Genomic DNA, 20,095 nt, shown 5'->3' on the forward strand with positions numbered 1-20,095 from the left:
AGACTTTCCTCAGAGAGGACCCGCCCTACAGTTCACCCTGCTGGTGCATTACACTCAGCAGCCGCTAAATGCCGCAGTTTTAGCTCAAACGTCCAGTCTGTAGATTTTATAATATAAAACATTACAATTAAAATCTTCTAAAGTAAAAAGATGAAACAAAGATTATCTCCTGCATGTGTTTTGTATTAATTTCTGACAAGTGAAAAAAACATGAACCTTTCTTCGGTTTTACTCCATTTAAACTAGAATTCAACTTTATCATCCAGTGAAATCACGTAAAGAAATATATCTCCTTGGTTGTTAGGTATTTTTATATCCCCTATTAAATACATCCTCTCAAACATAAACTAATAATAAAGCCCCTTAAAAATAAATCACACAGGAGAAAACAAACAAGCTGTATCAACATTTATTACAATTTCATTCATGACAATAAAAAAAACAAAGGAAAAACAATTACACCTTTTAGGTTAAGGCAGCAATATTTTGTTTTATGTTTTATGTCCAGTGTTATAACAAGTTTTTGAGAAGTATTTCATTGTGTGGACAGGTGTTCATTTATGTGATATCAGCACGTTTGAATTTCTTTTTTAAGATAATTTCCGAAAAGAAAAGTATGTGACTGCAGTTCCTTTCAATATATCTCATAGTATAACATACATAGCCCATGCACCAATTAAAAACAAATGATCTGACCACCACCAGTCCTCCTTGTGCATCTTTAATTTATGGCTTTCCTCCAGTTATGAGAACAGAGAAGAGGGGCACATTCAACAGAAATTAAAAAAACAACCTGTAGTTATTAATCAGTTCTCAGTTATTCTTTTCACAGCTCTTGCATTGCAAATGTAAAGTTCTGTAATTGGTTACATTTACTCAGCACATAAATCAGATTTGTCACTCAGCTACTCTTCAGAATAATGTCAAAAATGTCAGGTTTCACTGCAGCAGGATTGCAGGATAATGCAGTGAAGCGGATGCAGGATAGGAGAGTGGGTGGACATTTTATTATATAGCTTCTGTACTGATTGCAGATGTACACATCATGCAGTTTGTCAGGAGATGCAGAATACAGGTAAGAGAACAGTTTCCTTGCACTCATGCTACAGTGCTGATGCAGTTGAAGTCTTAAAGAGGGTTTGGATTTTCCCACGCAGCATAAAACCTCATACAACTCATTGAGTACGACAGTCGCGTCGCTGCTCGCTCACTAAGCCTCTCTGTCATTGTTTGAAAATGTACACTGAGATTTGATTTCGGTCACACACACAAACACAGAAAAAGAACATTCTCTTTTTAAAGATGCCTGTAAGAGGTTTACTCAATTCGTCCACACATATAAAGTCAAGTTTGTGATCCCAGAGTGTCCCTCCTGGTCCAGGCTTGGAGAATATCAGATTTGCAAGTAGAGACACCCCGAAGTCCAAACCCACCCTTTTCTCCCTTCATCTATAGAGGATTTTTCCTTCGTTTCCTCAAGATAAAGTCTGCGTGTGCTTCTGCCTCTGAGAAACACCCAGCGCTGCACAAACAACCTTCAGGATGACAGGCGCTCCTGATCAAGATTCATCTTCTGGAAGAACGTCTTTCCAAACTCGTAGGTGCTTATCATGATCGCACAGGCTGGGGCCACTTTGATCACCCTTGGCATGAAACCTGGGGAAAAATTCAAATGTTTTCACTTCTGGGCAGAGCATGACGTTGTGTTTTTACTTCACATAACAAGACAGTGTACCTGCAAAAAGCCCCCTGTAGCCCAGCTCAACCCATATTTTCTTCATCATGTGCCATGTGGATGACGTTTTCTTCAAGGGACCTAGAAGAAATACTGTTGTTACTGCACTGTTACTGAGATACTGTTTAAAAAACTCCACTTTGCATATAAATTAGATGAATCTCAAACCAGACGTCACCGTGCATGAACACACACCTCCTAGAGTATCCATCTCTCCGAGTTGGATCTGTCTCCGAGTCTTCACCACGTCAAAAGGCAGAGTGAGGATCCCAGCGATCTAAACACCATGACAGAAACAGTCCAGGACATAGAATGTGATTAAAGATCATAGACTGTAACTAAAGATGGATGACGCATTTCAACGTCTTCCCAAGAGACATGAGCACTTCAGCAAACAGAAGAAGAACTACCTATTATGACAGAAACCTAACCTAACACTGGCCTGATTCTCTTAGCGTCTCCGTGAAGGTACTGGCTGCCGACTGCTATCAGATATTTGTTGTACTAAAGTCAACCGGTGGATTATAAGAATACAGTTGACTGTCGTCAGCCGGTCAGAGAGAACATCAGGCTACGTTTTACTTTACTCTTTCTCGCTTTGAGTTCATGCATTTGATTACCACCAGTTTTCATTTTATTGTATCAAGATGTCAACAGTATCTACTGGTATGGGTTAAGTGCTGCAGCAGAGTGTTCATGTACTCACAGCTCCAGACACAGCTCCTGCAGTAAAGCTGATGGGGAAGTTGGCCTGAGACCTTCCAAACTGTTCACATAACTGGGCCTTCACCAGTTCATAGTTAAACCAATACACACCTGCAAGGACACAAAAACACACAGGGCTTGTTTGCTAATTATATCACAGTCATTTTAACACTTTTAACACAAGTTGGTTTTTTATTGATGTTTGTCTTTTGATTTGAATTTTGTGAATTAAAAACAGTATTGACAGAGGGTGATCTTTATTCAGTTACTGTATGAGCAGGAGCCTGCAGCGTCCACCAAAGTGTAGTTGAGATTACGATGGTTGAAAAAGTCTTGGTTCACATATCTAATCTCAATAAATGTATATGCAATATGATGATAAAGTGGCTGATCAACAGTGTGCGCTCTCCAAAAGCCTGTTAAAGGGGTTTTCTTGTGGAAATTTTCCTTAAACAAAGAGAGTTTTCTGAATAATGACAGGATGGATGGATGAATGCAGGACGGCAGTACAGACAGTGTAAAGAGTGTCACAGATCTTTCCTAACCTACAAGTTTAGAAGAAAAATGGATAAAACATCTGGAAGAAGACAACACTTTATTCCAAATCTTTAATTATTACTGTTTTTGCCCTAAAGTGTTTGTTGGTTTCAGCAAAAAAAGGACAGATTTTCACAGGGACTTGGGGGTAGGGTGGGACATGGGACGAGAAAGAACCCTTCAAATATTGGCGTGGATTTGGACAAGGGGCCCGACCAAGAAATGTGTTATATCATTTAAAATAAAATTGTGAGAAATGTTGACATTTTCACAGAGAATAATTTACAGAGCTTGAAGAAAAAAATCAGACATGTTTATTGTGAGCAATTTGGTGCAAATCCAAACCTGGAGCTACTGAATTTAAATGTGGTTTCATAAGAGGACTGAGATTTTACAGTCGCATTTCAACTCAGTGTCATGATAAGACTCCGACAGGTTATTACAGTGTATTGGAATGTGTTGTATTGTGGTGCTGCTCTCACCCGAGAAAGGGACATCTCTGAGAATGGTGGGTGCCCAGCCCCTCCACAGAGACAGCAGGCCGTCCTGGGCCACAGCGGAGCGGATACACGCTCGCAGCTCGCTGTACGGCTGCCGACGGGACTGCATCTTAGTCCTGATCAGCTCCAGAGGACTGATGACTGTCACAGCCCCCACTACGACAGAGACACACACAAACAAACATGTTGCAAGTCGAGTACATGCATTCACCTTCAAAAATCTTAAAAAGCATTGAAATCAGTGTCATGAATAAATAAAACATATTATTGTTAGTTTACCGTCATGCTTTGACCATGAAAAAGGTGGAGGGTTAAATTCTACGCAGCATTCAAAAGGTCTTAGATCTTAATTGAATGAATTCTGCCTGAACACTGTGAACACATTACAGTTTCCCCATCTGTGTTTGTCCATGGATTCATGCTCTTACATCTGGCCAGACCACCAGCAAGGAGAGGAACATGGCTGCCCTGAAAACCCAGACCGTACGTCAGGAAGTGTCGCAGCTGGTCGTAGCAGGTGAAGTAGATGACGGTGGCAGGTACCGCCATAACACTGCAAACACACCCACAACAAAACACACATTTAATATCCAGTGACAACAAGGAAAAGTATCTTTAATCATCTACCACAGTCTAAAAACTGTTCCCAGCACATGGGGAGGAATGCAGCCCTTTGCACTAGTTTTTATTTTGTGCTGGAAAAATGAGTTGATTTGTCAATTGATGGAAAAATCCGCCGTGACACTAAACACTACAAGTAATTTTTCGGTTTAACATCCTGTGATTCCAGTTTATCAAATGTGAGATTTTGTTACTTTTCTTGGTCTCACATCGTTGTAAGTTATATATTTTCGAATTATACTGTTATTTCAAAAAGAATTTGAGGGTGACTGCAAGGGGCATTCTTCAGTTTTCAATTTACTATACATTTACCAAATTAATTCAAGAAAACAACCGTTAAATGCTGCAGTGCATGGGTGACCAAATAATTTGGTGATTTTTTGATTTTGTTGATGACAGGTTAGAAGCTCACAGTGTTGGTGGTAGTCCACTCCACAAAGACCTGAGTCCTTCATGTCGACTGATTTTCACAAAAGCATCCTGTGGCACAAACACACAAGATGAAATTTAAATTTTTTAAGAGGAGGACAAATAAAAAAAGTAATGCAGCCACACGACCAGTACTCACTAAAGTTCCGCTGAAATGTGTCGGTGCTTTGTACCAGTTGCTGCAACTGGTTCTATTCTGACAAACGTAGATGTGATCCATCAGTCCATTACAATACAGGAAACATTTCCCTGAGAGGCAGAACAACCAGCAGTCAGCAGATTCAAATTGCAAGACAGCTGCAGCCTTAACAGAGGTTATAGCCAAGCAAGAGAATCTAAAAACAAAGCCATTAATGAAAGTAGCATTTCGCAATATTAGTGTGAGCTGATTCCGTTTCCATGTTTTCTGAATTGATGTCAAACATCCTGTACAGAGGAGAGAACAGGAGACTAAATATAACACATGTGAAGGCAATGACCGCAGAGCCACTCAGGAGATAACGTTTGGGCTCAGCCTGTTTTTTTAGAACTGATTTAACTACAGTCTATTGACAAAACTTTCAAACAAACTCTAAAAAAGTATAATTTCAAAACCAACTTCTATTTAACACTGTGGATAACAGCACAGGAAACAGGAACACTGTTTTTCTTTGGTAAGAGAGACACAGAGTTTCCGACAAAACTGAACACACACTTGTGCAATGTCGTTAAAATGCCATGTGATTAAAACAAATACCATTTTACAGTAACTATTATTTACAAGTTGATGTGTAAGCTCCAAAGTATGACCGCCATGCAACCAAAGAGAGTTTCCCTGTGATTTTAAATGAAGTCTAAAAGTATGAAGAAAGGAAAAAAGGGAAAGGGAGTATTTTGTAGAAAAGGGTAGATAAACAAAACCTCCAGCAAGTTGTAGACTCTGATAACTACATGACACACTTTCATCATTCACATGGGTGTATGTGATGTTTGTTTGTCGCATGTGGCCATGAACACGAAGCTGTGTCGGTGTGCAGGGACGGCAGGTCAGATACTCACACTTTGAAGGGCGGATGACGCCGCCCCACGGAGCAGACTCACAGGCTAAAGCTGTGAAAGATAACACAGAGGAGGACAGAGAAAGGGAAAAGAGACAAAGCACAATAAACCAGAAGGCGAAGACGAGTGTAGTGGTGTTAGAAAAGCATTGAGATAAAAGTGGCGTCAATAAGCAGCTGGTAAAGGCCAAGTCAGGGTTTTAGATCAAAAAGCTAAAGGGGGATCTCGTCTTACCTTTGTGGAACGGTGCTTGCTGAGCCTGCAGCCGGATCTTCACAACGTCCAGCGGCGTGACTGCAAAAACAAACGATTCATTTCATTTCTACGACACAAGATGAAAAGTAGATGATAGATTGGTCAATAATCAACTAAACTACTTGGATAAACCCTTAATAATAACTTCATTCAACTAGAATGACCACGCTACGGCTGTGTGCCCCCACCGTTTTTGAGGCCAAAGTGGCCTTAACCTTTAACCACCGAAATCGAATCCATTGATCAGTGAGTCCATGTGAATTGTACCAGATACAGGTACCCTAACCCTTTGAGAGTCGCTGGTGGAGCTGGAGCCAATTTTCATTAAATGTGGCTTAAAACACGGACATCAATGATGCATGCAGAAAGGAATTGTATAAGAATATTTTATAGACATTATAAACTGATTTATTGAGCAACAATAAAATAACCATCCGTCAGTGTGAATAAAAAAAGACACAAAAACTTTTACAGACTTATTAAGTTGCTTTTTTCTAGAATCTACATGACTCACCAAATAAAGATGTGAGGAGGGCTCCAGTTCCAGAGGCCAACATCTGCTGCATTGGAGAGATCGCAGCCTGGCGGCCACTGACGGCCCGGTCCCCCATCCTGTCTACCTGTCAGACCAGGAGAAACACCACACTGGGTCAGCCTGGAAAACCTGTAAGTCCTGTAACTTTACAGACTTCCTGTTTCCTGACTCCTTCAAGCGCTGAATATGGCTTATTATGGCCTACTTGTTATGTTCATGTCACACAGGATCAGCAAGATTTCTGTTTTTTTTCCACATACTCAGAAATGCAAAATGTGTAACACTATGTAACTTTTACTGAGGGACTCCGCCCTCTGCACTCTGCAGCCACTTGTGGTGAATGAATCAATTGGGCCCCTTTTCCGAGCGATTAAATGGTTTTCACATAGAGAAAAAAAAAGCCTATCGATGTGTTGAGGGGAGCCCGTTCACTGAGCGGATAGTACCCATGATCCCCAGCTTCCAGAACCAGATAAGCTGCTGCTGTAACAAATACACCAAACTCTGTTTAGCAGTCTTCATATTTTGAAAGTTTCCCCACTAAATTGGAGATACATTTTTGTTTTTTAATGACTTCTAAGTTATTTTCAATTAATTTACATTTCAGCATTACTCTTGAACTTGCTGGACCTGATCTTGAAAATTGAAGCTGGTGCTATCAATCAATCCCACAGTTCTCACAGGAGACCGTACCTGCTCCATATTCCAAGTCAGAGAATTATCAAACTCATGTTAATGTGAAAGTTACATAGTTTACATTTACTGATCAATTTCAGGCAAAATGACAAAACTTGTGTCCTCTCCTGTGTGAGGATATTCCATTTCTCTTGTTGTATATTATAACTATGGCAAAAATGTAGTTTCATAATTATCCAAATAGACAGGCTAAGAATTTTCATCTTCTATGGACTTACCCTATGGAATGAAAATGTGTATTTAATGGATTCCTCTGTGTCATAAAAGAGACTTAAATGTTTTACTTTTAAAACGTTTGATTTGGAATAATAATGAGCTCCCTAGAATCTGTTATGAATACTGTAAATATAACATATTCTTCCCTCTGGGTTTTTCCAACTATAATGTTATACAAATCGATTTCTCTTTAACACTCAGTGACTTTGTATGTTTTGTATTTGATCTTTTTTATATCTTCTGGGTATGTTTGTCATATTAGCAAATACTGGTTTCTACCACACCCATCACATACTTTAACATTTCATTTATGTTTTTTGTATAGTTGAATTGTTGTGTGAAATTGAAAAATAATAATAATATTTTATATTGAATACATATTGGGTTTTGGACTGTTGGCCTGACAAAACAATACATTTTAAAATGTGCCCATGAGATGAGGAAACTGTTATGATATAATGATAAATTAATAACAATCTTCAGATTAACACATAATAACTAAGTAATTGCTAGATGCAATTGTAAAAGGCAGAGCAGATGTTCATATAAGTGACTGGATGCATGGAGGTGGAGTTGTTTTAATGGGTTCAAAGAAACATTAGGATAGCTTATCTATGAGGTTCATGCCTCCAATCTCACCAGCCAGTAAGAGTTTCGCCTCATGACCCACTTCTAAAATGAGAGAATGGGTAGTAGCAGGCTTTTAAAAAAGATTTTTTTTTACGACTTAATCTAGAATCCAACTTTTCTGTTTTCCTACCTGTTTGGTTGCCATTAGTCACCATTCATCCCCTGAGTTATCCTATTTCTGGACTCAAATACACTTTAGTGTGACAGCTACAGCCACTTGGTTTGTCTGCACCATAAGCTGCTTTGCCTAAACAAGTTTCCTCTGAACTAACTACACGAAAGCCCAAAACGAACATTGACGCAAATGTGTTTTAACATTTACAGGATGTTTGGGACCTTACCATCACATTCACCTAAAATTACACTTTACTACACAGTACAAGAGGATCAATCATACTTTTATCATATTTTGTCTGACCTATCCAAACTGAAATCAACTTTATTGTCACTTCTGCCATATGAACAGGACATATGCAGTTTTTCTCTGATCCCCAGTGTAAACATATAAGGAAACAAATATATAATTACACAACGTATTATCTACTCAAAACATAGTACAACATAGTACAACATAATATGCAGTCAAAAGGCACACAGTGGGTAGGATGTGCGTAGTACAAACCAGAATAGTGCAAAAAAGGATTTGGAAGACCAAAAGTTCTTCATGGAAAGTAATGTACATCCACAGTACGTAGTAAAATAGCAGTGAAGATAGCAGCAGTTGTAGTATGATGAAATACTGGTGCATGTTTGCATCCACCAGTATTTAAATAAAACTAATCTAACTAAATAATCATCCATTCAACGGAAAAAATGTACTCATGACGTTTCCAGCCAAAATGAAACAGAAACATTTCAACAAGTTAAGTCACTGGCAATCACAAGCCGCAATACGTTTTATATTAAAGAACTAAATACTTTTAAAGTTAAGGATTGTCAATATCTTGTCTTGTCTTTTTATAGGGTTGGTGTTTTATAGGCTGTTCAACTCCTGTAGATATTCAGCACAGCCTAAAGGTCACTGACGGGAACTGTTACATGATGGACTCTTTACAAAACCATTAGCTGGCTAACATAGCTGTACAGACTACACATGATTACTTATTATTCTTACCAAGGTCGAGCAGAGGAGGAAGATGTTAGATTAAGTGAAACGATCACACGCACTGAGTTACAATACAAGTGTGTGGACTGTTCTCGTGTCCCTGTCAGACTGGCTACTGCAGTTTAGCTTCGTGGCTAGCTTAGCTTCATTTTAGCATTCCGTGTTAGAAAGATAACAGCGGGCTAGCCAACGTGTCTCACCTCTACTTCAGCTGCCGTTGTCGTAGGAAACAGTCGTCTTCGTCCATGATAGTTGTGTGTAGCATCGCGATGCTACACTGAGGAGCTAACTCCTCGGTGAGGGACAGATGAAGAGATAAACCCAGCTTGTTTTGGGGGTTGAGCGCGTGTCCGGGCAGATTGCACCAGAGAGCGCTGCGCGCACACGTCACAGATCTACACAACAGCACGTTGTGCGATGATCCCGCGTGAGAGCGGCCGAGCATGTGTTCTGTAGATCAGCTGCTCTTACTGTTAAAGGCTCAGGTCGGCAGATTTAGGGGAAATTGGAGGAAATTGAATATAAAATAATCCTAGTGACGTTTTCACTAGTGGATTTAATCTAACCTGTACAAATTGTTGTTTTCTTTAGCCTAGAAAGAGAACTTATATTTACATCAGGAGCAGGTCTTCTCTACAGAAGCTGCCATGTTTTTTACAGTAGTACAAACTGGATAAACTAAACATATCACTCAATTCTACACACTTAAGATTCCTAAGATAAGTAAGATTCATATTTTTTATTGTCCCACAATCATGCACACACAGCACTACATGCATGAGCTCTGCATTTAACCCATTTGTTAGCACAGAACACAATACACACAGTGACCACAGGGAGCAGTGGGCAGCCATGAAGGCACCCGGGGAGCAATTGGGGGTTCGGTGCCTTGCTCAAGGGCACCTCAGCAGTGCCCAGGAGGTGAACTGGCACCTCTCCAACCTCCAGTTCCCAAGCCAAGTCTCTATGGACTGAGCTACTGCCTTAACCTTTAAGGGAAAACCAAGGAAGCCAATCTTCATTTTCAATGAGAGGATTTTCACATACATACTCTGTGGACCTGGTCTGACATGGTCTGGATCTGTAAAAGCAGTCAAATTGACCCTTTAGTGCATTTTTACTAACAGACTCATGGTTATTTAATGGATTATTGTTGACCTGTTGACCAGCAGGCTGGGGTTTGATCTGGGGTTAAACAGCATTAATAATAATAATAATGACAAAAATGAAATCAAATAAAACTGAAAAAAGACTTAAATTCCAAACGGAATCTAACTTCATCATCATGCACTGCAGCTGTCAGATGAAAACATGTCTGAGCAGCTGTGTAAGTAATAGGGGAAATGGGAGGCCCCTACTTTATATCTTTTTTTGTGGGCGTGTTTTTAGGACAGTTCATGTCTGCCACTTTCGTTACTGTGTGGTGAGACGCCCATGAGACACCTGACTGTTCACAACAGCTCTTCAGTGCTTTACAAAGGTAAGAGCAGAAAAACACGTCTTCTTTTGTCTCTGACAGTCTGACATCATTTGTAAAGAGGTCCTTTGAGTGCACTGTAAAAACGTCTGACAGCGTTTCATACACAGTTCTACAACTGATTCACATTTTATAGGCTAAATGAAATGTTTTTAAAATATTTCGCTATAAGATATAATCTTTTCTTGTAAAAATGTCCACACTTTATTCTGAAAGTGAAAATGAGTCGTGTTTTACTTGCCTAGCATTGCAACAGTCAAAATCAGGAACCAACCTCTGAAGTAAGAGTGAGTTCAGCTAATGAACAATATTGTGGAACAATATTTAGTCTAATATTGTTCCACAAGTTAATCACTAAGTAGTTGTATTTTTAATTACAGGTTCATGGAAAAGCTATTAAGGCTGTGTACATATAGTTTTGCATGATAATTAGTCTTGTGAAAATTAAAATGTGTAATTTCTGATTTTGGGTGGAGAGGGGGATTTCCACATGTATTTTTACTCTCCCTGCTTGTGTTGTGCGTTTCTCCCTGTGCGTGCAGATGCAGAGGTGGGTAGTGTTCTGCTGGGCTCTCCTCGCCCTGGTTGCTGCTGAAGAGTGTCCAGACGGAGGGAGATGTGGACAAGGTCAAACCTGCTGCAACGACCCGACAAATGGTTACGAATGCTGCCCATTGGAGCTGGTAGGTAGACGAGCTTGTGCCACTTGCATGGTCTGCTCCAGACTTTGGGATTCAATACTTCTACGACCAAATACTGATTTGGACGACAGTAAACACAGCCATTCATCTACTCTAGTCATATGACTCACTCAAATTCAGTAAGTCTACATAGCAAGTTGCAACTGAAATATTCGGAAATGTGCAATAAAAAGTTCATAGTAAAGATGATTTTTATGTGCTTACACTGCTTTACAACGCTAAAATGCAGTTAAATTGAAGTTGAATCTTATTATTCAAAAATTCAATATTATTATTATCAGTTACAAACAGCAGTCTGACTTATTGGTCTTTATCTTGCATACAACGTAGTTTTAAAGCCACAAGAATGTATATATTATTATAATTAATAACAAATTATATGTGTTACAGCAAGAACAGCAACAAACCAAATAGTCAGAAACGAACCCAGTTACAGTTAGCAGGTGACTTATATTATTATATACTATTAGAATAGAATATAATAGAAACTTTATAGTGATTGTACAACCTACAACTAATTAATGAGAGACATAAAATGAAGAAATTACAACTTATCCGTCTGCTGAGTTACACCATTCAAACCTCAAAGCCTTTTGTGCGTCAGAATTAACATCTCAGTGAAATAAACCCTAAGTCATAAGTAGCTTCAGTTAAACGCATTGTTCCTTCTGTCTATCACATAGTAAAATGTAAATTCTGTATGAGATAACCATTGTCTTGTACTCTGACTCTTACAAGAATTAAGGCTGTACAGTGGGACTATTCATCCTCCGTGGTGTTTAAAGCCAGATAAAAGCTCAGGCCTCATTTAGCTTGTGTGATAGCAGTTTTGAAACTTTGCTAGTCAAAGTGATTCTACTACTTGTGTACCCATAGGCTGAGTGCTGTGGGGATCACACACATTGCTGTCCTGCAGGCACAGTCTGCAATTCAGCCAAATCCAGCTGTGATAACGCCACTATGTCCATCCCCTGGGTGGAAAGAGCTTCTGCTGATCAACTTAGAATCTCCAAAGTAAGAATAACGGACATCTGCTGTTTCCCTAATGAACACTGCTGTAATGCAAAGTCACATGAGCAGTAAAATTGTCCTTCTTCCCCACTCTGTCCCTGCAGTCCTTCAGGATGATCAAGACGTACATGGGGGAGGAAGATGACAACATCTGTCCTGATCAATCACGATGCCCAGCAGAGTTTTCCTGCCTGAAGGCCTTGACGAGGTTTGGCTGCTGTCCCCTAGCGCAGGTAATCAGACATTGTCCAACACAAAACATGCAACCTGTAGCGATTCTGAAGTATAATTTTGTCATCATTGAATATTACTGTTATACTATATTAGGTATAACAGACAAAAAGCAGTCATAACCACACAAATGTGGGGATAAATGTTTTTTCAGGGATTTCTTTCAAAATAATTGCCGAGAGGTCCTTTAAGTGACAAATCTCACCAGAAATTTTAAGTTTATTTAAAAGAACAGATTGGTGATCAAAACCAAGCACACAATGTAGTCCACTGTTAAACCACAATAATTCTGATGGTTTGTGTGTGCATATATGAAAGATGTTTTTTAAAAGCCCAGTTGTTTTTGGTCACAATCTGGCCCCTTGATTAACAAGCTAAGATGCTCCACTTAGCATGAGCGTGATTTCTGCTATTGTGGGAAATAAAATATTTAAGTTATTTTCCCCTTTTTTTATTGCAAAGTAATCTGTTATTTGTATTTATAGCATCAGTACATACATACAATGCAATACAGAGACAGTTACAGGCAGACTCTACCATCTCACTTCTCCTTAAAACAATGCATTTATCACTCAAAGAGTAAAAGTGATAACAGCAGTGCAGAATTCAGTTCGTATTGAAATTATTAAGTAAACTGTTCTTGATTTTCTGACCTCCATCAGGGAGTCCCCTGTTCCGATGGCAAACACTGCTGTCCAGAGAGCCACCAGTGCAGTGGAGACGGTAGCTCCTGCATCAGAGAAGGTGAGACTATTTTAATTAATAAAACAACATGTAACCAGACAGACTGGATAGGTGTCTGGGTCTTTTCAGTTCAGCTCCACACTGTTGTTAGTGTGATCCCTCTTTGCAAGTTGCCTATTTCCTGTTAATTGGTATTTACACATCTGAGCACGGAATAATTATGTGGAGTGCCCCAAGGCTCCATTCTGGGACCTCTTCTGTTTCAGCATCTGATCTGAAAAAGAAAACATTGCTTGTCGTTTTGTTGCAGATCTTGGGCCTATTGTTTTGTGCAACGACGGAGTGTCAGAGTGTCCGGATCAAACAACCTGCTGTGAAGGCCCGGAAGGCGAATGGGGATGCTGCCCAATGCTAGAGGTACAAAGTGACTGTGTCATCTTTGAAATGCCAATGTTCCCCCATAGCATATGTGAGCTTTTGAATGAGTAAAAAGTCATATGATGGATTTGCATGTTGAGCCTTGACGCCTTGTTATCATGACTTTATGGTTTCTTGTCCTGTGTGGTTCTAAGGTGATATTCAATGTTTGTCTCTGTGCTCTCAACAGGCCGTTTGCTGTGAGGACAAGCTGCACTGCTGCCCTGAAGGGTGCACATGTGATATCCAAAACTCCAAATGTATTTCCTCATCCACCGAAAAAGAGATGCCAATGTGGGCCAAACTCCCCGCCAGGATCAGAGCAGAGTGGGAGAACAAGAAAGGTTAGATATGTTTTTGTTTGTAGACAAAAAACAAACCTTATTCTAATTATTCACTGTCTAAATCTGTGTGCTTGTGTGTGTTCACGCAGCCTTAACTGTGCATGTTTCCACTCTCAGAGGTCGAAGTAGTGACTGCCGAGGCAGCTAATGATGGTGAATCAGAAAAGGTCACCACGGCATACACAGTTCCCCCTTCAGAGCAGGAAGCATCTGTGCCATCTGTCACAAAAGGGGTTGGAGGTGAGGTTTTTTTCACCATGCACCAAAGGACACAGCACAGTGACAACACCTATAAGAATATCACAGAAACATCAACAAACATAATGAGAACAGTTGCTTATGGTCATTATTCCACTGAGCCTTTAAGGTAGAAATTCACCAACAGACTTTTCGAAAGTCCAATATTTTGTTTGGATAATATTATTGATGGTGTCATTCTGTTAAATGTGAGTGCATGACTTATTGAAACAGCTGACAGTTGATGGTAAACATTACAGCCTTTTCTGCTTTGACAAAAGAAGATTTGTGAACAGGGAAGCTTTTAAGCAACAGTACTTCTGCATTCACTGTGCCTGTACGTAGTATCGTAGCATTAACAATGGCTGTTCAGCAGTGTTGTTCTGAGCAGTGTGTAATAGTTTGCTTCTCAAAAGCATCAGTATGACTGATGTCTTTCAACGGAAAAATACACTAAAATCAAAATTTTGCATTTTGTCCTGTGTTAATGTGTTGCAAAGCTGCATGAGTTTGAACGTTTCTTGTAAAATTCAAGGTGTAAAGTTATGTTTGCATTCAGTTTCCCGCCAAAACTTTTCATGAGATTTTGTGATGAAAGAAAAATACAGTAAATCACCAACATTATCTCTTAAATACTGACAACTTCACACCACTGAGAGAAGTTTTTTTGTTGTTTATTTGCCTTTCTTTGATTTCAGACAAAAAGGAAACCAGATTTTATTTTCTCAGCATTATTGTTGTAATTTCTTCCAGGTAATGATGTCCCATGCAATGATACAGTAGCCTGTTTAGACGGCACAACATGCTGTCAGACCAAAGACCATGAGTGGGCTTGTTGTCCTCTACCAGAGGTACAGCAAAATTTTTATTTCAAAGTATAACACTTGTGATGTGAACGATTTCAGTGGTGCATTGATGCTTCCCCTTATTTTCTTTTCAACCATATCATTCCCAGGCTGTCTGCTGTTTAGATTTCACACACTGCTGCCCAAAAGGAAAGAAGTGTAACCTGACCGCCCTGACCTGCGAGGACAACACATGCTCTGTACCGATGATCGAGAAGGTTCCTGCCCACCCCAGGCAGGACGCACAAGTGGGGAGTGTTGCATGCAACTCCACCGTCTCTTGTCAAGATGACCAAACATGTTGTAAAACCAAGGATGGCGGCTGGGCGTGCTGTCCTCTGCAAGAGGTACAATACTGTCATTTTTATGTTTTTGCAATGGTCTAACAGTTAAGTTCAGAAAGTAAATGCATAAAACTTCCAGGCTGTTTGCTGTCAAGATTTTGAACACTGCTGCCCAAAAGGTGAGTGGTGCAACCTTGCGGTCAACGATGTCACACGCTCCGTGCCGTGGCTCGAGAAGGTTCCTGCCCTCCCCGGGCATTTTGCATTTTGCCCAGGATGGGCTGGGATTCAATATTATATATATAATAATATTATATATAATATGATATATTTTTCTCTGCACTTAAATAGTTATCTCTCTTCATCCTAACAAACAACATATGATATAATAAAAATAATCATCATCATTGTTATTATTATTACACACACACTTAGATATCAGTTCCCTAAATACGTCAGATTTAAAACAAAATCAAGATCCAAAATCCTGGATCCAGCCCCTGATCCAGATTCATGCCAATACCACCCATACCACATCCTCCCATCAATCTTTTTTGCATAATCTTGCTAATGAACAAAACAAACAACCAACAAAGGGACAGGGGTGAAAACAACGGTAAGAATTAAAAGCAGTTTGAATTTCAGAGAGATGTCACAGATGAAAGATGTAAACTAAAACAAAACATTAATTACCGCCCAGATGAAGACTTTGTACAATAGAAGACTGTATTAGTTAGACTAACTTTTAAGAAGTTCAAGGAGAATTCAGACCCCAAGTGAATAGAGTCTTTACGAGAGATCCCTGAGAACCACTGAATGTTTGGGACTAAACATTGCATTTTTGTCCTTTTGTACAAAAGGCGGTCTGCTGTGATGACCACGTGCACTGCTGTCCCCATGACACCACCTGTGACATGACCACCCTCACCTGTGAGGGCACCGTTGGCATGACGCCCATGAAACAGAAGATGCCTGCATTTACCACGCCGGCTACCACTACCACTACAGCAGCCACTACAATACTAAGTCAGCTACCAAGCTTCCCGCAGACAGAGGTGGTGGAATCTGAGAAGGCACTTGAGAGGGATGAGAGACCAACAGCACAAGAGGAGGAGGAGCATAAAGAAGTGGACAGCAGCAATAAGTGTGACGACCACACCAGCTGCCCTCAGCACATGACCTGCTGCCTCATAGCCAAGACGCAACAGTGGGGCTGCTGCCCACTGCCAGAGGTCAGCCTCGCATTTTCTTGACATCATATATTTTTGCATGTGGTTTAATATTTAGTCTTTGAAATGTGACGTCATTAAGGACAAAGAGATGAGGGTGTCATCTTGCAGACATATATATATGCAATGTGATTTATTTCATGATGACACATGGTAGAGCTGTTTGGCTGAATGTTCTTTTCACTTCATTTTAAGGAGGTTTAAACTAGAATATGGACAGATTACCACAGAACTTGGTGTAATTGTGGTATGGGTCAGGAAAAAATGTATTTAATCTGGATCTGGATCAGTGGGCAGATCCAGGAATTATTTTCCATTGTCTTCAACATTGTAAGATTGGGCTCTTCACTAATTTCTCAGAGGATAATTCATGGATCCTCATCTAACATCCATACATTATCTGTGTCTGTGCAGAGGTGATCCTAGATTGGAGCTGTGGCATCAAGGTCCAATAGATCCACCGTGCACTTATCAAGTATAAATGTCACAGTTTAGCCTGAAGAATCATTTTGCAGCTCTCGTGTTTTTAGGATCTGAGTTTATTCTTTCACAGCGATTAAAGGGGAAGTAAAAAAACAGGATCAGAGACATGAGAGTAGCACTCTCTCTCACTTCCCTCCAGGCGGTGTGCTGTGATGATGGGGAGCACTGTTGCCCGGCCCACTACAAGTGTGATGAGAATGAGACGTCCTGCATCAAAGGAGAGCTGGTGATCCCGTGGTACACCAAGCTCGCAGCCACCACCACCAGCAGTGTTGAGGATGAGTCTGGCTCTGTGCAGTGCGACGCTCTGAATCAGTGCCCTGAACACACCACCTGCTGTCAGCTCCAAACGGGCGAGTGCGGCTGCTGCCCACTGGAAAATGTGAGCACTCTGTGTGTGTGTGTGTGTGTGTGTGTGTAGTTTTATTGTCATATGTAAGTTAACACATGATACAATGAAAAGTGTTGGACAAGACAACAGGTCAGCTCAGCAGTAAGAGCAATGGCATAAGAAAGACAAAAAATATACAAAGTGTGAATTAAAAAAATCTACACAAAAATAAAAGATACAATAAAATATAGCTCATTATAAGACAATCAAATCAGAAGAAATAAGGCAATCAGAAAATCAAGTACAATGCTATATACAAAGACAAGCAGGATGCAGAGGAATGTTGGACGTGAATTAAATTAAAAAGCCTGATGACCTGGAGGTAAAAATTGATGGAGAGAAGAGCAGCCTCTTTCACATGAAAATATAACATCTCACTATCAGCATACTGTCATACTTTGCTTATGTAAAATAAGGGAGGTAACTGCCACCCACCCTCTGTGTGCAGGCTGTGTGCTGCCCAGATAAGGAGCACTGCTGCCCACAGGGCTACAGCTGCAACATCGGCTCCAGTTCCTGTCACAAGTTCATCATGTTGCTGGAGACTGTCCCGCTGACGCCCGTCTACCTGCCTGAGAATCTACCCCGGCCCACTCCCGTAGAGCACAGAGAAGTCCACTGTGATGATCAGACCAGCTGCGAGGATGGAATGACCTGCTGCAGGATGACCGCCACGACATGGGGCTGCTGTCCATTTCCTAATGTATGATTTACAGTGAAAAGTTACTGGTTCACTATCAAATAGAGCTAATACCTCAGCACAGTAAGGGGCGTGTTTTGAGGAAATAGTCCTTTTTGAAGCAGAAGTTGCAAATGTTTGACGGCTTTTGTTGATCTTATGTTGTATCACATTCAATATCAAATGATACATTTAAATGGGCTTTTTTTTATAGTTATCTGATGTGTCACGGTGAAGTCACATCTTTATAGTTATCTGTTGATATAGTTATCTGCTACAAAGCAATTGTTGGGAGTAAAAACTAGAAGCAATTTACAAAGAGTTCTACCCAACTCAACCAGCTTTAAAAGATCAGCATGTGGGATGTAGTGGCATCCAGTGGTGAAGTTGCACATTACAACAAATTAAAAACACCTCCCCTTAATCCTCATGCAGGAGAAGCAGTGGTGGCCATCAGGTTTCCAACAAATGCAGAAAGTCCACTATTGTAGAAACATGGCCAATCTGCTCCCGATGTAGATACAAAAAACTCGATCTAAAGTAGCGAAAACAAGATTTTTAGTTTCAGGTGATTTATACACAAATCAAAACAAAATTATGGGTATGATGGTCCATTCCGATGATTAATCCCTTTTCATCCTACACACAGTCGTGAAATTGCATGTTGCAGCTGAATACCCCTCACCTCACCCTTTCCTTCCAAACATGAAAGAAAACCTGTGGTAGCCTTCAGTTGTCATAGAAACTCAAAAGGTGTTTAGTTTGTCTGGACTAATGTAAAAAACATGGTGGACTCCGTAGAGGAGCCACTCCTGATGTAAAAATAATGTAAATCTAAAGGGCCCATTCAAGGGTAAAAAAAAAAACAACTACTATTTGTCCAATATAGATGAAACACAGTAGTGAAAACATAACTAGGATTATTTTATATTCAATTTCTGCCAATAGATCCCTTTTACCTAAATCTTACACACTGGACCTTTAATATTAAGGTAGTTACTCACAAATATTGGGATATTTGTGTTTTGTCAGTATTATCAAGATATAATGTGTATTAGTCATAGAAGCAGGACATTGAGGAGGAAGAAAATGGATGTGTTAGAAACACAAATACTGTGCTTAGCTACAATTCTGAGGTACTTGCACTTTGGTGGGAAATATACTTTTTCCTCCGGCACATCTGTCTGAAAGATATAGTTACGTAGTGTTTTCAGTAGGATTTTGAACTGATTTCCTTGAAACTTGATGTGACATGGTATAAGAAAGAGCTCAATAAATGTTGGTGCATAACCAGGAACTTTATTATCACTATCTCTAACATTGTTGGAGCGTTTATGTTTTTCATCAGGGAATAATTCATGAATCTTGATGGGAAAAAAATCAGGCACATTTAGGAGACTATGCAACTTTTTAAATGTTGGTGTGGGTGTGGATGCGTCATAAGGGGCAGATCCTGAATTTTCTTAGTGTAGCTATACGTTTTATGTCAAATACTTCAGGTTATCGTCAATATAACACCCTGAAGGGGGCATACTTTTGACCCTTAAGTAAAAGTCGCTCTGTAACAAGTCTTTAATTATATTTTATGAACTTAAGCTTGATTCTTTATTCCTGTCCTCCCCACAGGCAGTGTGCTGCAGTGACATGATCCACTGCTGTCCTAGCGACTACACATGCGATGAGGGCGGCGTCTGCAACCCGAAAACCAGGTTTCTCTGGCACGATTGGCACATATTCCTGTCCAACAAGAAGAGAGCCCTGATTGTGTGAAAATGTCCCACCATGTACAGGCAGCACTAAATGATTATTTGAGTGATGTTTCTAATGATTTTCTTAGAGAGTGATGAATTGAGCTGATACTTGCTCCTTTCTATCTATAAGTGTGTTTCAGGTCTGCCTGTTGACAAATCCATGAAAAAAAAACAAAAAAAATACATGTTGAGCAACTTTAATCTCCATCAGTAAAAATAAAATGAAACCTTTCTACTGTATATTCTTTCAATACAGTCACTGTCTGGGGCATAATCTCATGTGGCACCTTGTACAAATATGATCTTCTGAATGATTCCACCATGTGAAG

General features: G+C 40.0%; 3 protein-coding genes across 6 annotated transcripts in view; 1 reads left to right on the top strand and 2 right to left on the bottom strand.

Annotated features, from left to right (window-relative positions):
* rpl3 (ribosomal protein L3) overlaps positions 1–20,095 on the bottom strand; it is a 66,721-nt gene that overhangs the window by 3,486 nt on the left and 43,140 nt on the right. The window lies entirely within an intron of this gene.
* slc25a39 (solute carrier family 25 member 39) lies at positions 394–9,413 on the bottom strand. 4 transcript variants are annotated; one of them, XM_020094765.2, is made up of 12 exons: positions 9,203–9,413; positions 6,335–6,440; positions 5,800–5,859; positions 5,566–5,616; positions 4,667–4,776; positions 4,511–4,578; positions 3,906–4,030; positions 3,460–3,633; positions 2,442–2,551; positions 1,931–2,012; positions 1,736–1,816; positions 394–1,656 (listed from the first exon to the last, which is right to left on the bottom strand). In XM_020094765.2, the coding sequence occupies exons 2-12, from the start codon at positions 6,429–6,431 to the stop codon at positions 1,538–1,540; spliced, it is 1,077 nt and encodes a 358-aa protein (XP_019950324.1). In that variant the 5' UTR covers positions 6,432–6,440; positions 9,203–9,413; the 3' UTR covers positions 394–1,537. The 4 variants fall into 4 exon arrangements, with proteins under 4 accessions (XP_019950324.1, XP_069380598.1, XP_069380600.1 ...); XM_069524497.1 differs by lacking the exon at positions 9,203–9,413 and adding an exon at positions 8,520–8,633; XM_069524499.1 differs by lacking the exon at positions 5,566–5,616.
* On the top strand, positions 10,363–20,006 carry grna (granulin a). Its single transcript, XM_020094729.2, has 14 exons — positions 10,363–10,482; positions 11,022–11,162; positions 12,057–12,194; positions 12,296–12,424; positions 13,085–13,166; positions 13,417–13,523; positions 13,714–13,867; positions 13,985–14,107; positions 14,858–14,955; positions 15,060–15,296; positions 16,094–16,465; positions 17,085–17,327; positions 17,785–18,039; positions 19,642–20,006. The coding sequence occupies exons 2-14, from the start codon at positions 11,022–11,024 to the stop codon at positions 19,783–19,785; spliced, it is 2,223 nt and encodes a 740-aa protein (XP_019950288.2). The 5' UTR covers positions 10,363–10,482; the 3' UTR covers positions 19,786–20,006.

Source organism: Paralichthys olivaceus, chromosome 5, assembly GCF_024713975.1.
Source record: "Paralichthys olivaceus isolate ysfri-2021 chromosome 5, ASM2471397v2, whole genome shotgun sequence".
In the NCBI taxonomy this organism is placed as follows: Eukaryota; Metazoa; Chordata; class Actinopteri; order Pleuronectiformes; family Paralichthyidae; genus Paralichthys; species Paralichthys olivaceus.

Coding starts and splice junctions, on each gene's coding strand:
- grna (XM_020094729.2), top strand. CDS start 11,022: ATGCAGAGGTGGGTAGTGTTCTGCTGGGCTCTCCTCGCCCTGGTTGCT. Junction 12,425..13,084: donor GCTGCTGTCCCCTAGCGCAG/GTAATCAGACAT, acceptor GACCTCCATCAG/GGAGTCCCCTGTTCCGATGG. Junction 14,956..15,059: donor CTTGTTGTCCTCTACCAGAG/GTACAGCAAAAT, acceptor TATCATTCCCAG/GCTGTCTGCTGTTTAGATTT.
- slc25a39 (XM_069524497.1), bottom strand. CDS start 8,579: ATGTACATTACTTTCCATGAAGAACTTTTGGTCTTCCAAATCCTTTTT. Junction 3,634..3,905: donor TGCTGGTGGTCTGGCCAGAT/GTAAGAGCATGA, acceptor TCTCTGTCGTAG/TGGGGGCTGTGACAGTCATC. Junction 2,552..3,459: donor CAGAGATGTCCCTTTCTCGG/GTGAGAGCAGCA, acceptor GTGTCCTTGCAG/GTGTGTATTGGTTTAACTAT.